The sequence below is a fragment of the Panulirus ornatus genome, chromosome 30 (assembly GCF_036320965.1).
Source record: "Panulirus ornatus isolate Po-2019 chromosome 30, ASM3632096v1, whole genome shotgun sequence".
Lineage (NCBI taxonomy): Eukaryota > Metazoa > Arthropoda > Malacostraca > Decapoda > Palinuridae > Panulirus > Panulirus ornatus.
In genome coordinates, this window is record NC_092253.1 from 7,922,671 (window position 1) to 7,935,589 (window position 12,919).

Sequence of the window (12,919 nt, forward strand, 5' to 3'; positions counted from 1 at the left end):
GGGGATACCACTACATCCACCATTGCATCTCCAAGAATGTGTTGACTCTTGCCAGATCTGGTCACTTGAGTGAAAAGGACAATACAAGTGGGTGGTTGGCGGGGGAGGGTTATAATTAGTCTGGAGACAGAGGAGAGCAGTTGCATGTGTGAGGTCATTAGGGTTTTGTGTTAAGGCTAAGAAAAGACAGGAGAGATGGCTGATGACCTGGGTCCCATATTAGAACTACATGATTGCTTTTGGTTGATGGAATAGTACAGAGTTCCACTGGAGGATAGAAGATGGGTTGAGGCGCAAGGGAGGAAGTGACCAGGAAGGGGGGTAAATGTTTCGCAAGGAGATGGGGTAATTTTCCTAAACAAAACATATGGTAGCCGGAGGGATTAACAATAGATATGTAATGATCACAGAGTTAAGAAGAGCTAAATGAAACCATTTCTATCTATTCATCTAAGATACAGTATGAGAAGCATTCCTTGGGGAGGAAGACAAGGTAAGTGAAGGACATATGTACACATGGTGGAATGAGTGACAACCCAAGAGCAATTTTCGTTCACTTTACTTACCTTCATGGTGCTATGATCATCCGCCACTCTGTTAGCCTTTGGCACCCCTAAAGGGGCATTAAAGTAAACCTTCCATTTGTCTCTTTGCCTTTGGATGCCGCTATGCCCCTGTAAATGCCTTTGGCGCCGCCAAAATCATAAATCTTTGGAAGATGGACGAAAGAGGGTGGGTGCGAGGAAAGAGGGTGAGTGCAAGACAACAGGAGGAGAGAGGTGATCAGGCCACCTTATCGAAGAGCAGAGGGAGATGGTTTACCAATGTTTTCGTCTGCCTTTCCCTCCTTCCTCTTTCTCTATCTCTCCCTTCACCAATATCTAATCTTTCCCTCCTTATTCATCTCTCCTCTCACCTTTATCCCTCCTATACCTTTTGCATCTTTTCCCCCACACTGTCTCCTTTTCTCTCTCATCTTCTCTGACCCTGCCTTTATCTCCTCTCTCTCTCTCTCTCTCTCTCTCTCTCTCTCTCACCTCTACTCGCCTCCCTCCACCCATACCTTGTTCCTCAGCTGTGTCTTCTGGAAGGTCTCAAGATCCCTGTAGTTGGAGGAGGAACACAAGACCTCGGCATCGCTCGAGCAGTGCACCGGCTCATCATCACTGCTTTCTACAGTACTTCGATGTTGGCGACGCCGTGCGAGTAGTGGCGAGTTGAGCAGGTGTTTCCTAGGGGGAAAAATGGGACAGATTCAAAGGTTTGCATTTTGTAGTTTGTGCGGAATATCTTGCGTATTTTCCAAACAGGAAGAAGAAAAGTTAGTCATTTGTTTTTGTTTCTTAATGACAACTCATTCTCTTGTGAGCTTTGCATAGGGTCTGAGAAGTATATACACATCAGAACACAGAATGTTACATCATGCTCTTGTGGCACCGATCTCTGAGACCCTGGCACTCCAGTAACCTGTATTAGCTAAAATATGCATTTATCCAGAAATTGCTGTCAATTTGAATGAATTTTTCTAAGGCATTACCGAGTGGAATAGGTGTCTGAATAAAGTTATTTAATATCTAATATTTATGATCAAGATTCATTAGGGAGCTTCACCTTGTGGACGTTGAATAAAGAGGTACAATTTGCATAACGAATGAATATAAAGTCAATTTTCTTTTGAAGTTAGATGGGAGAGATGTTTCTCTGAATGGTGCAAAGCTAATGCTGAGGCACATCTCCAGGTAAGATCTTAGGAGAACAAAGTGCTTCCTAAGTAGTAATGAGCCACAAGAGTATGTCAGGAGGAATTAAGTGTGTCTTGTGGGTGATGGTGATCAGTGAGAGGCCCAGCGAGCCTTGGGAGTGGGGAAAATCTGCACATCCCAAAGGAGGCAGTGAGGGACCACTGGTCTGTAGAAGAGGAATGTGGTGGAGGTGGTGGTGGTGGTGGCGGGGAACTGACGGTGTCGTGAAAACGAGATGAATGACTGAATGTGTGATGACAAGTGAGGATGTAAGATGATGAAGAGTGAGGATGTAAGATGAAGAGTGAGTAAGATGATGAAAAGTGAGGATGTAAGATGATGAAAAGTGAGAATGTAAGATCAAATATGTCTTAAAGGTGATCTTGAAGAAACGATGGCATATGTAGGTGAAAGTAAAACATATAGAAGGAAGTTTGTGATGATGGGAGAGATAAGAATAATGATGTACAGGGAGAAACACACAATGTAGAAAGACATTATGGGCAACACATGTTAAGCAGATGATGAATAGCAAAACTGACTATCAACAAACATGAACAATAGTCCCGAAGAGCAACCGATGTTGTGTCCAGCAGTCAAACCTGTTACACAGAAACCCAATGACCAAACACAGGTGAAGGGCCAACAGACCTGCTGGGCAGACAGAAGAGCTGCTGGACACCACACACACTGGAGGGCCAACAGACCTGCTGGGCAGACAGAAGAGCTGCTGGACACCACACACACATGAGGGGCAACAGACCTCACGACTTAATGCCTTCGTGAAAACAGATTGTGTGACGAACAAACCTAATTGGTGACGATGATTGGTGCCGTCTGGCCTTTCTGGTCTTGACGGGCGTGGAGGGAATGCTTTTGCTGGCGTGGGCGGAGGAGATGGTGGGCGTGTGCGTGGGCGTGTTGAGGCGACGGGCGGTTTCTGGCGTGGGTTGATGGCGGGGTGTGGGCGGTGGGTTCTGCTGGCACTCCCTCTGTAGAGCTGCGAGTCTCTCCACCAACACACTCTCCTGTGTCAAGGTTAGGTAGCCAATGGTCGAGCATATGATGAACACATCTTGTGTCATCTTTTTAACATTCTGGTTTGCATTCGTTGCCTCGTAGTTCATAATACAAGACATCAGAAAAAAATATACTTTACTTTCTCAATGATTCTTCCATGCGATTCCTGCTACCCTACGTCTTACAGTTTTATTTCACAAAGAATTGAACATTATGTTTAGCTTTAGAACTTCATGTATGATATTGAACTTTATTTATCATACATGGGACTGAATCTCGTGTATCATTTTTGTTATCAGTATGATAATCTGTATTCCAGTTCATATCAGGTCCTAAATCCTATTCATAAAAATTCAAACATAAATTCTAGTTTAAAAATCTTCGTTCATGTAGGTGTCAGTACATGTATGAGATGATAAACTTCAAAGGACAAATTTACATATTTTTTTTAACTTCTTACTATGAATATATTCTATTTGAATACTATCTTCTTTTTTTTTATCTCCCAATGGATATAGCGTGAAGATAATGTTATACTCTGGGAGTAAGCAGACATTACATGTGTCTTCAGAATCTATTTACAAGTTGAAATGGTTCTTTGGTGTTCAAACTGCATAAAGTCTATTATAGTTTCATTACGATAAACTGGGGTGGGGGGATAATAAAAAAGAGAGCTGAATAAACTCTTCCCACAACACCTAAAACACAACACCTAATAATTTTCCATCATTTACTCTTGTAAAGTAATTCCTTTATCACTGATACTATTATCCTTCTCTTGCTTCATCCATATCTCTACTATCTGATAGCAAGAAGTTGTGATCCATAACTTTAATATGTAGCAGGAAGAAGTTGTGATCTATAACCTTAACATGTAACAGGAAGAAGAAGTTCAGTGTACTGAAGTTTTCAAATACCTTCAACGTTCTATTGAAGTTCCTCTGCTGCTTGTCGAAATTGCTCTGGTTCTGGTGGTGGAGATCCGCAGTGGTGGTGGTGGTGGTGGCTGTGGTGGTGGAGGTGGTGATGGTGGTGGTGGTGGTGGTGGTGGCGGTGGTGGAGGAGGAGACAGCGAGGGGGTTGTGGTGGTGGTGGAAGCGTCGCTTAATGATGAAGGGAGAGGAGTCTAGACTGCGACTCTTACCACAGTCTGCAAGGCACAGGTGTTCGGGCTGGCTCTCCCCAACCTGACGCTGAGGGAGAGGAGGAGAGAGGGAGAGAGGGAGAGAGGGAGAGGGAGAGAGAGAGTGAGTGTTAGCAACTGGATGACGACCCCTGGATACGTCTCTCTCCTGAGAGTGGATGGATGGATGGGACTTTTTAAAAGTCTCTGTTTACATTTGAGAAACGGGTGTGTTTTTTTTTTTTTGAGGGATGCAACACTGTATGGATGATTAGATATTGATATAGATGGTGGATGAATGTCTAAATTCGGATGTGGATGAGGCTACGACAACTATTCAAAAAAGTATAAGTGGCTTATAAGTAAAAAAGAACATGGGCATGATTAAGATGGTTCTAAACACAGGTGTGGTTGAAGTGACCTCCCAACCATGGATATAATTCAACCATTCCTCTTGTCACTTACTTCTCCAACGGGTAAACCCGCTCTCTGTTTTTTATTTTAGGGCATCTTAAATTTTTCCCCTAGCTCTAAGTTAGGTGGCTCACATCCTAGCCAGCCCTCTCCGTTCCTTCAATTGAACCTAGGCCCTCAACCCACTGTCCTCTCCACTCAAACAAACCGTGTATATATACATATATGCCTCCGTTTTTCTCTCTCGTTCATTAACGTAAATATATATATATACCTTCCTCATTCCGTCAGTCGTTACCCTTTCTCGTACGTCAACCATCTTCATCCTAGGCTCATTCTCTGGATAAGAAAATAACTTTAGGTGTAGCGATTCTCGTCTGAGCGAAGCCAAAAAAAATCTACACTAACCATGAGAATTACTTTGAAAGTTGTCAGTCACCACAAGTGCTTCCGGGAACAACTTACTTAAAAGCCCTTAACCTCAGGTCAGACCAAAGCTCCCCCATAACCTGAGGTCAGACCAAACCCCCTATAACCTCAGGTCAGACCAAAGCTCCCCCATAACCTCAGGTCAAACCAAAACCCCCCATAACCTCAGGTCAAACCAAAACCCCCCATAACCTCAGGTCAAACCAAAACCCCCCATAACCTCAGGTCAGACCAAAACCCCCCATAACCTCAGGTCAAACCAAAACCCCCCATAACCTCAGGTCAAACCAAAACCCCCCATAACCTCAGGTCAAACCAAAACCCCCCATAACCTCAGGTCAGACCAAAACCCCCCATAACCTCAGGTCAGACCAAAACCCCCCATAACCTCAGGTCAGACCAAAGCTCCCCCATAACCTCAGGTCAGACCAAAACCCCCCATAACCTCAGGTCAGACCCAAACCCCCCATAACCTCAGGTCACACTCAAACAACGCCCTCCTCACCTTCTTTGGGGAGTCCATCAGGGACCCGGATCGTCTGAAAGCGAGGAATGCATCGATGTTCCGCAGCTGGTGCAGGTGGGGCAGCTGGCTGAGGGTGTGGTCGATGTTGTGCAGGTGACCCACGCTCTTGCTGCGGGCGCGGGAGTACAGGGGGCGTGGGCGGCTACGGGCGGGAGAAGGGGTGAAGGACCGCCCGTCAGACTCGCCGCTCTCCTCGTCGATGTACCGGATCACATCACCTCGTACACCACCGCCACCGCCACCGCTGCTGCCACTCTGTGGGGCAGGTGGAAGGGTAGGTAGGTAAGTGGGTGGGTGGATGGGTTCAGCCAGAACATCTTGGAAGGGGTTAGGGGATCAAGAGGGGGTTAAAAGGGAAGGGGGGCGCTGGCGCTCCCGGGTTGGTGGAGGGGGTCAAGAGGGGTTGAAAGGGAGGGCGGAGGGAGGAGGCGCTCCCGGGCTGGTGGAGGGGGTCAAAAGGGGTTAAGAGGGAGGGCGGAAGGCGCTCCCGGGCTGGTGAGGGGTCATGAGGGGTTAAAAGGGAGGGCGGGAGGCGCTCCCGGACTGGTGGAGGGGGTCAAGAGGAAGTAAAAGGTCACGCTCAGGCTGGTGGAGAGGTCGACAGTGATAAGGCTACAGGATTAGAGATGAGGACCATGACTTCCTCCTACGCATGGATAAGGCTATACCATTGCTGGGTGATGATCGGATAGGGCCAAGTTTGGAATCTCTTAAACAGCTACCGTAGTCATATCTGAACCAGGGAAATATAAGGCGAAATTTCCCGGCACATAACTGAGAACAACAGTTGATTACAATCACCTCAACAAGCTAGCCACATTGGCCAAACAGACACAGACTACCTGAATTGACCATCAACCATTTCAGCAACTTGGCTTTTCATCCTGGCTTCAGCGCTGCTATATATGTTCATGGACCTAGTCGTATATGAATCTAAAATGCGTATATGAACCTGACATGCGTACTTATACACTAAGGTGCCTACACTTATCTACTTAGGTCTTAAGTGTCTCTCAGAATAACAGGGGAGAGCACGAGGACATACCTGAGTGTGTTGTGGACTTCGATATGTGCTGTTTCCGCTGCTACTGTTACTGCTGCCGGAGGTGCTACTGCTGCTGCTACTGTGGTGGTGGTACGTGGTGTTGTTGGCGTTGTTGTTGGCGTTGTTGTTGGCGTTGGCGTTGTTGTTGTTGTTGTTGATGTTCACATTGTTATTGTTGTTATTGGTGGTGGTGGTGGTGGTGTTATTGTTGTTGTTGGTGTTGGTGTTGTTGTTGTTGTTGTTGACGTTCACGGAGTTCGAGGTGGTGGTGGTGGAGGAGGAGGAGGAGATGTTGCTGAATTGGTGGAGAGGCGTGGCGTCGGAGGCCACCACCCGGAGTTCGTCCACCCGCGACCTGCTGTTGGTGTTCGTGGTGCAGGTCTTCAAGCCGGCGCGGCCCGCCACGCCCGCATCGTTACCGTGGATCTCCAACATGGCCGCGGTGGTGGAGGAGTTGCGGGTGACGATGGGCGTCGGCGCCACGATGTTCTTCGGGGACTGGAGGGTGCCCGCATCGCAGCAGAAGGCGCTGACGGAGTGCTTCGGGCTCGAAGGCGCGGAGCCCCGCATGATGGAAAAGACGTGTGATTCTTGCGTGTGGGCGCGGGAGGCGGTGAGCTGGGCAGGCGGGTGGTGCAAGGGGGCAAGGCCCTCCCCGCGCAGCTCCGCCCGTAGACCCTCCCTCAACTGGAGCATTTCGGGCGTGGCCAGGTCCACGTACGGGTGCTCCTCCAGTTCTTGGAACAGGGAGGCTCCGTCGTTGTCCAAGACCACGCACTCCAGCCCCCCGCCCCCCTCCACTTCCAGCCTGGTCTCCGCCGTGCTGGTCACCTCCGTCGGGGGCTGTCTCGGGGCGGGCGGGGTGCTGATGTCCCACGGGGTCGGGTGGAGCAGCTCCCGCGAGTAGGAGGAGGGCGTCCGACGTGGGGTCATGGGAGCAATGGGAGGCACGTCGGATGTCAGGTCCGGGGGTCGACGGGAGGCTAGGCGCTCACCTGTGTCGGGAGGGAGGGGAAACGGAGTCTGTGGTAAAGGACTGTGATGGGGAACGGGGAATGGGAGGGTCATATTATCCCATATCAAAGCACTTTACGCTCCTCTATTCTAGCTGTTGCCATGAGTGACGGAGGCAAATGCTACACACACCCTGGCTATCACCACCTCAATGCAAGTCAAAGTTAAAAGGAAACATATCAACGAAGAAGTATACACGCCCTTAACCTAGAGTTCATGCTGTGGGCATGACCTTCACACTAACCAAGAAGTCTTCCTTAAATCAACACCTAAAATCCTTAAATCAACACCTAAAATCCTTAAATTACTACCCAAATCGTTAAATCAATACCCAAATCCTTAAATCAACACTTAAATCCTTAAATCAACTCCTAAATCCTTAAATCACCACTTAAATCCTTAAACCAATACCTAAAATCCTTAAATCACCACCCAAATCCTTAAACACCTAAAATCCTTAAATCACTACCCAAATCCTTAAAATCACCACCCAAATCCTTACATCAACACCCAAATCCTTAAATCAACACCCAAATCCTTAAAATCAACACCTAAAATCCTTAAATCACCCACACCCACATCCTTCATGATCCTAAAGTCACATAAAACCCTAGGGATGGAGTCTGGTGTAGTTTACAGTCTTACTAGTTTCCAGTCCCTCTGGTCTTACCCAGCTCCTCCTCGTCCTCTGAGAAGACGTTTGGGTTGAAGTTAGGGTCAGGTCTTGGAGGGATGTCCTCGCGAAGCTCGGTGATAACCAAGGTCATCTGGCGGGGCTGCAGGTGGAGGAGGGACGTCTTGTACGTGACCTGACCTAGGTTGGCTGGGAGCGAGGAGGCCACCCCGTGGAGCTTGAACTTGGTGCCCCAGATGTTGGAGGTCACCTCCACCAGGCGGTGTTGCTATGGGAGGAGAGGAGAGGAGAGGACACAGATTATCGTCAGGGACGTGAGATGAGGACGGGACAGGACCAGAAAGAGTGAGAGAGACGAGGAGGGTGCTTGGAGGTGATGGGAGGGTGTTTGGAGGTGATGGGAGGGTGTTTGGAGGTGAAGGGAGGGTGTTTGGAGGTGAAGGGAGGGTGTTTAAACGTTCCTCTGATGGAAGGGACACAGGATGTCCCTTCTTGCCATATACGAGGAGACGAAGCTACTGGGACAGTGGTAATGATAGTGTGGTATGAGGGGAGGAACTGATGATGAACTGAGGGGAGGAACTGATGATGAACTGAGGGGAGGAACTGATGATGAACTGAGGGGAGGAACTGGTGATGAACTGAGGGGAGGAACTGGTGATGAACTGAGGGAAGGATGATCCATCATTAATATTTAGTATGAGAACACATTTCATAACACTGGGCAATACAGTGACACCAATGCAGCAAACGTTCTGAAATCATTCAACATTAATTTCTGATATCATCATTTCAGAACCTATTCTACCACTGCAATGAACACTGTATAATTTCCTTTTTATCAAAGTATATTAATAACAAACTATTCATAAAAAAAAAAGGTGTATTGCCCATCAGCTAACCAAGCCACAGGAACTGGACAAGAACACCTTTAAAGAACTTATATACATTGCAACATCACAACCCTTTTGAACATAACACTCACACATAACAAGCCCTTTCCAAACAACCCTGTCCCCACCTCCCCATCAATTCCCTCCCCACCTCCCCAATCAACCCTTGTCAGCAGCAATGTTTACCCCACCCTTCGCAATGCCTCTCCTCCCTCCAGCGTTAACCCACGACCACACTCACTCACTCACTCACTCACTCCTAGAAATGACCCCATGGTCCACCCAGCAGCCTTCGCCTCCTCCTCCTCCTCCTTCGCCTTCTCCTCCTCCAGCAACAACTCACCCCCCCTCCTAAGCATGAACTCACCTCTGGCAGAGTGTCTAGGTACACCAGCTCATCCGTCTCGCTTTCGAGCCGCTCCCGTATTCTGTAAACCGAAATTGAGAACATGAAGACGTTATGAAAGAGAGATGGTCGGGTGTTGGGGTGGGGAAGAGGTGAGGCGTGGTCATAACTACTTTATAAAAGGGAGTGAAGGACTTGTAAAGGTGTGATATGAACTCCAGAAGTCAATGAACTCTTTATATAAGTTGATGTTCTATTGTACCGAGGGATTACATGTTGTCTAGGCATGCTGGATTCTCTTCTAAGACACCTGTAATGGTAGATTCAATTCCTTAAAAGATGTCGTCAAATCTAAAAACTTGATGACACTTCATTGAGATATATCAACGTCCATGCAATGTTCTTGTTCCAAAAACGACCAAACACGTACAGAATTATCACCTCACAAGCACACAAACACAAAGCAATGCCTCGTGCCATTACCCCTGTCACCAAACTACACCCATACTCTCCTCACCTTGCCCCTGTTACCCATCACCACCTCATCCAATCCCCTGCCCCATTGCCCATTAACTACACAGATAGACAGAGACAAACACAGACACACACACAGACACACACAGACACACACACACACACACACACACACACACAGACACAGACCCCACACAGACACAGACAGACACCCCCCACACAGACACAGACAGACAGAGCCTCCTAGAAACCCACCTTCTCTTCAGCTTGCGCCGTCGCTGGAGCCTGGGGGAGGCGCACATGTCCTCGTACTCGGTGTCTGAGGTGTCGCTGAAGGCGGGGTGGCCGTTGAGCAGGACCCCGCCTGGGCCGCACGCCCCCACGCTCCCGCCCCTCTCGTTCCCCTCCTTGTTGAGTGCTTCATCTGGAGGCGCGGGGAGGAGGGGGGAGAGAAAGGGGCGAAGGTGAGAGTTAAAAAAAAAAAAAAGAGAGAAAGGGGGATAAGTACAATAGATGATAAAGAAACGAAGGAAGAAGAAGAAGAGGAGACAAGTGGTCGAACACCCCCGTCTCCACGAAGGTCCCTCTCCTTACCTGCTTGTGGGGTCGACCCACTCTCTTCCTCCCACCCCCTACACAAGCCCTCACCCCTACCTCACCTGCTTGTGGATCAACCCACCCTCTCTCCCCCCACTACACAAGCCCTCACCCCTACCTCACCTGCTTGTGGATCAACCCACCCTCTCTCCCCCACTACACAAGCCCTCACCCCTACCTCACCTGCTTGTGGATCAACCCACCCTCTCTCTCCCCACTACACAAGCCCTCACCCCTACCTCACCTGCTTGTGGATCAACCCACCCTCTCTCTCCCCACTACACAAGCCTTCCCCCCACCTCACCTGCTTGTGGGTCAACCCCACCCTATCCTCCCCCCCCCCCCCCCACCTCACCTGCTTGTGGGTCGAAGATGACGAACTCTGGCCGGATCTTGGAGGTTCTCTTGCCCTTGAGGAGCGGGACGAGGCCGCCGAGGTACTCGAGGTAGAGTGTGTAGCAGGCCCCTGGGGTGGGCACCAGGTCTTCGTCGTGGCGTATCATGGTACAGTGGAGCCGCTGGCTGTTGACCGGAGGCCGGGATACGAACTCGCGCAGCTGGCGCGCGTCTGGGATGTAACACTGGAAGATGGAGGGGGTGTGTGTGTGTCAGGCGAAGAAGAAGGAGGGAGGGAAGGGTGTGGGTGGGTGTGGGTGTGTATCAGGCGAAGAAAGAAGAAGGAGGGAAGGGTGTGGGTGGGTGTGGGTGTGTGTCAGGCGAAGAAGAAGGAGGAGGGAAGGGTGTGGGTGGGTGTCAGGCGAATAAGAAGGGAGGGAGGGAAGGAGGGAAGGGTGTGAGTGGGTGTCAGGCGAAGAAAGAAGAAGGAGGGAAGGAGGGAAGGGTGTGGGTGGGTGGGTGGGTGTGGTTCCCCTGGGACATGACGGGGATATGGACACTGTGGGATAGGATGGTGGGAGTTTAGATGGGGGATACATACAGTTGATATACATCATGTTTTGAACAATCACATGTTTACCAAATGGCGTCCTAGCTTCGTCTCTTCGATGTATATCAACTGACTGTTATATTTCTCTCTTGTGTCTCCCCTGATGATGTGATTATTACACGAAAGTGCACTTGGGAACTTATCGTGTTTCATTTTCCCCGTGGACTCATAGGAATATCTTGATCACGCGCAAAATTGTGATCCTTTCCTGTATATATATATATATATATATATATATATATATATATATATATATATATATACGAGCTGGGCTCACATAGAGAGCTGTGTCATCTACACTGTGGTGTCCACCCCCCACCTTCCCTACTCCCCCTTCAGTCTGGCCGCGATGAATACACGGTGATGATGGCTGGAGGGGGTCGACTTCCGCCACGACTCCCCGTGGCTCAGGGTTCGACCTCCCTACCACAGCCTACACCCACACACACACACACACACACACACACACACTGTTAACATGGCTCAGTGTTGCGTTCCAGGGGGGGGAGGGGAGGGGAGGAGTGAGGGTGGGGAGAGGGTGTGGGAGGGAGGGAGGTAAGTAAGGATGGAGGGTAGAGGGTAGAAGGATGGAAGGGAGAAGTAGAAGGATGGAGGGAAGAGGGTAGAGGGATGGAGGGTAGGGTAGAAGGATGGAGGGAGAAGGGAGAAGGGAGAAGGATGGAGGGGAAAGGGTAGAAGGATGGAGGGGAAAGGGTAGAAGGATGGAGGGGAGAAGGTAGAAGGATGGAAGGGAGAAGGGAGAAGGATGGAAGGAAGAGGGTAGAAGGATGGAGGGGATAAGGTAGAAGGGATGGAGTGAGAATGCTGCACCAGCAGGCCAACATGATGGCGCTGGCAACATTAATGTAGAAGGAGACGACCCGTCCATCAACGTGATGGAGAAATCCCGTGTAAGGTTGGCACAATGATGGCCAGACTACATCATTGTATTCCCTGCTGTATACACTCCTGCAGCTGTACACTCGTTAAACGTAGCAACTCCTGCAGCTGTGCACTCGTTAAACGTAGCGACTCGTGCATCTGTGCACTCGTTAAACTTAGACTCGTGTATCTTTGTACTCGTTAAACTTATAGACACGGGCTTCTTTGTACTCGTTAAACTTATAGTCGAGCAGTGCATCTTTGTACTCGTTAAACGTAGAGACTCGTGCATCTGTGCACTCGTTCAACTTACAGACTCGTGCATTTTTGTACTCGTTAAACTTCTACATTTGCGCACATCTTCTTACTCGTTAAAACGTAGAGACTCGTGCATTTTCGTACTCGTTAAACTTCTACATTTGTGCACATCTTTGTACTCGTTAAAACGTAGAGACTCGTGCATTTTTGTACTCGTTAAACTTCTACATTTGTGCCACATCTTTGTACTCGTTAAACTTAGAAGTTCTCAATCTATTTCTCATGTACGAGGAAAAATGGTCAACTTCAAGGTGAACCTTGAGCCACCTTGATCCATGATATTGCTGTTATCAGTTATCTACCCCCCCCCCCAATTATCATGACGTCATTCGTTAATGCCAAGGGCTAACTCCTCCCCCTTCTGCCCCCCTCGACGTCTCATTCTAACGAATAATGATAATTCGTTGATCATTGTGACTGGACCCAGGCTAGCCAATGGGCGGGCGTCCTGAATTGAGAGAGAGAGAGAGAGAGAGAGAGAGAGAGAGAGAGAGAGAGAGAGAAGAGAGAGAGAGA

General features: G+C 48.9%; 1 protein-coding gene across 1 annotated transcript in view; it reads right to left on the reverse strand.

Moving 5' to 3' along the window:
• The window catches only part of Tusp (WD40 superfamily protein Tusp), a 169,908-nt gene that overhangs the window by 18,734 nt on the left and 138,255 nt on the right, over positions 1–12,919 (reverse strand). The window contains exons 10-18 of the mRNA XM_071679677.1: positions 10,613–10,838; positions 9,916–10,084; positions 9,208–9,268; positions 7,984–8,215; positions 6,300–7,294; positions 5,234–5,509; positions 3,680–3,955; positions 2,553–2,770; positions 1,064–1,232 (exon numbers count right to left, since the gene is read on the reverse strand). Coding sequence (XP_071535778.1) covers positions 1,064–1,232; positions 2,553–2,770; positions 3,680–3,955; positions 5,234–5,509; positions 6,300–7,294; positions 7,984–8,215; positions 9,208–9,268; positions 9,916–10,084; positions 10,613–10,838 — 2,622 coding nt within the window. The remainder of the gene's footprint in view (positions 1–1,063; positions 1,233–2,552; positions 2,771–3,679; positions 3,956–5,233; positions 5,510–6,299; positions 7,295–7,983; positions 8,216–9,207; positions 9,269–9,915; positions 10,085–10,612; positions 10,839–12,919) is intronic.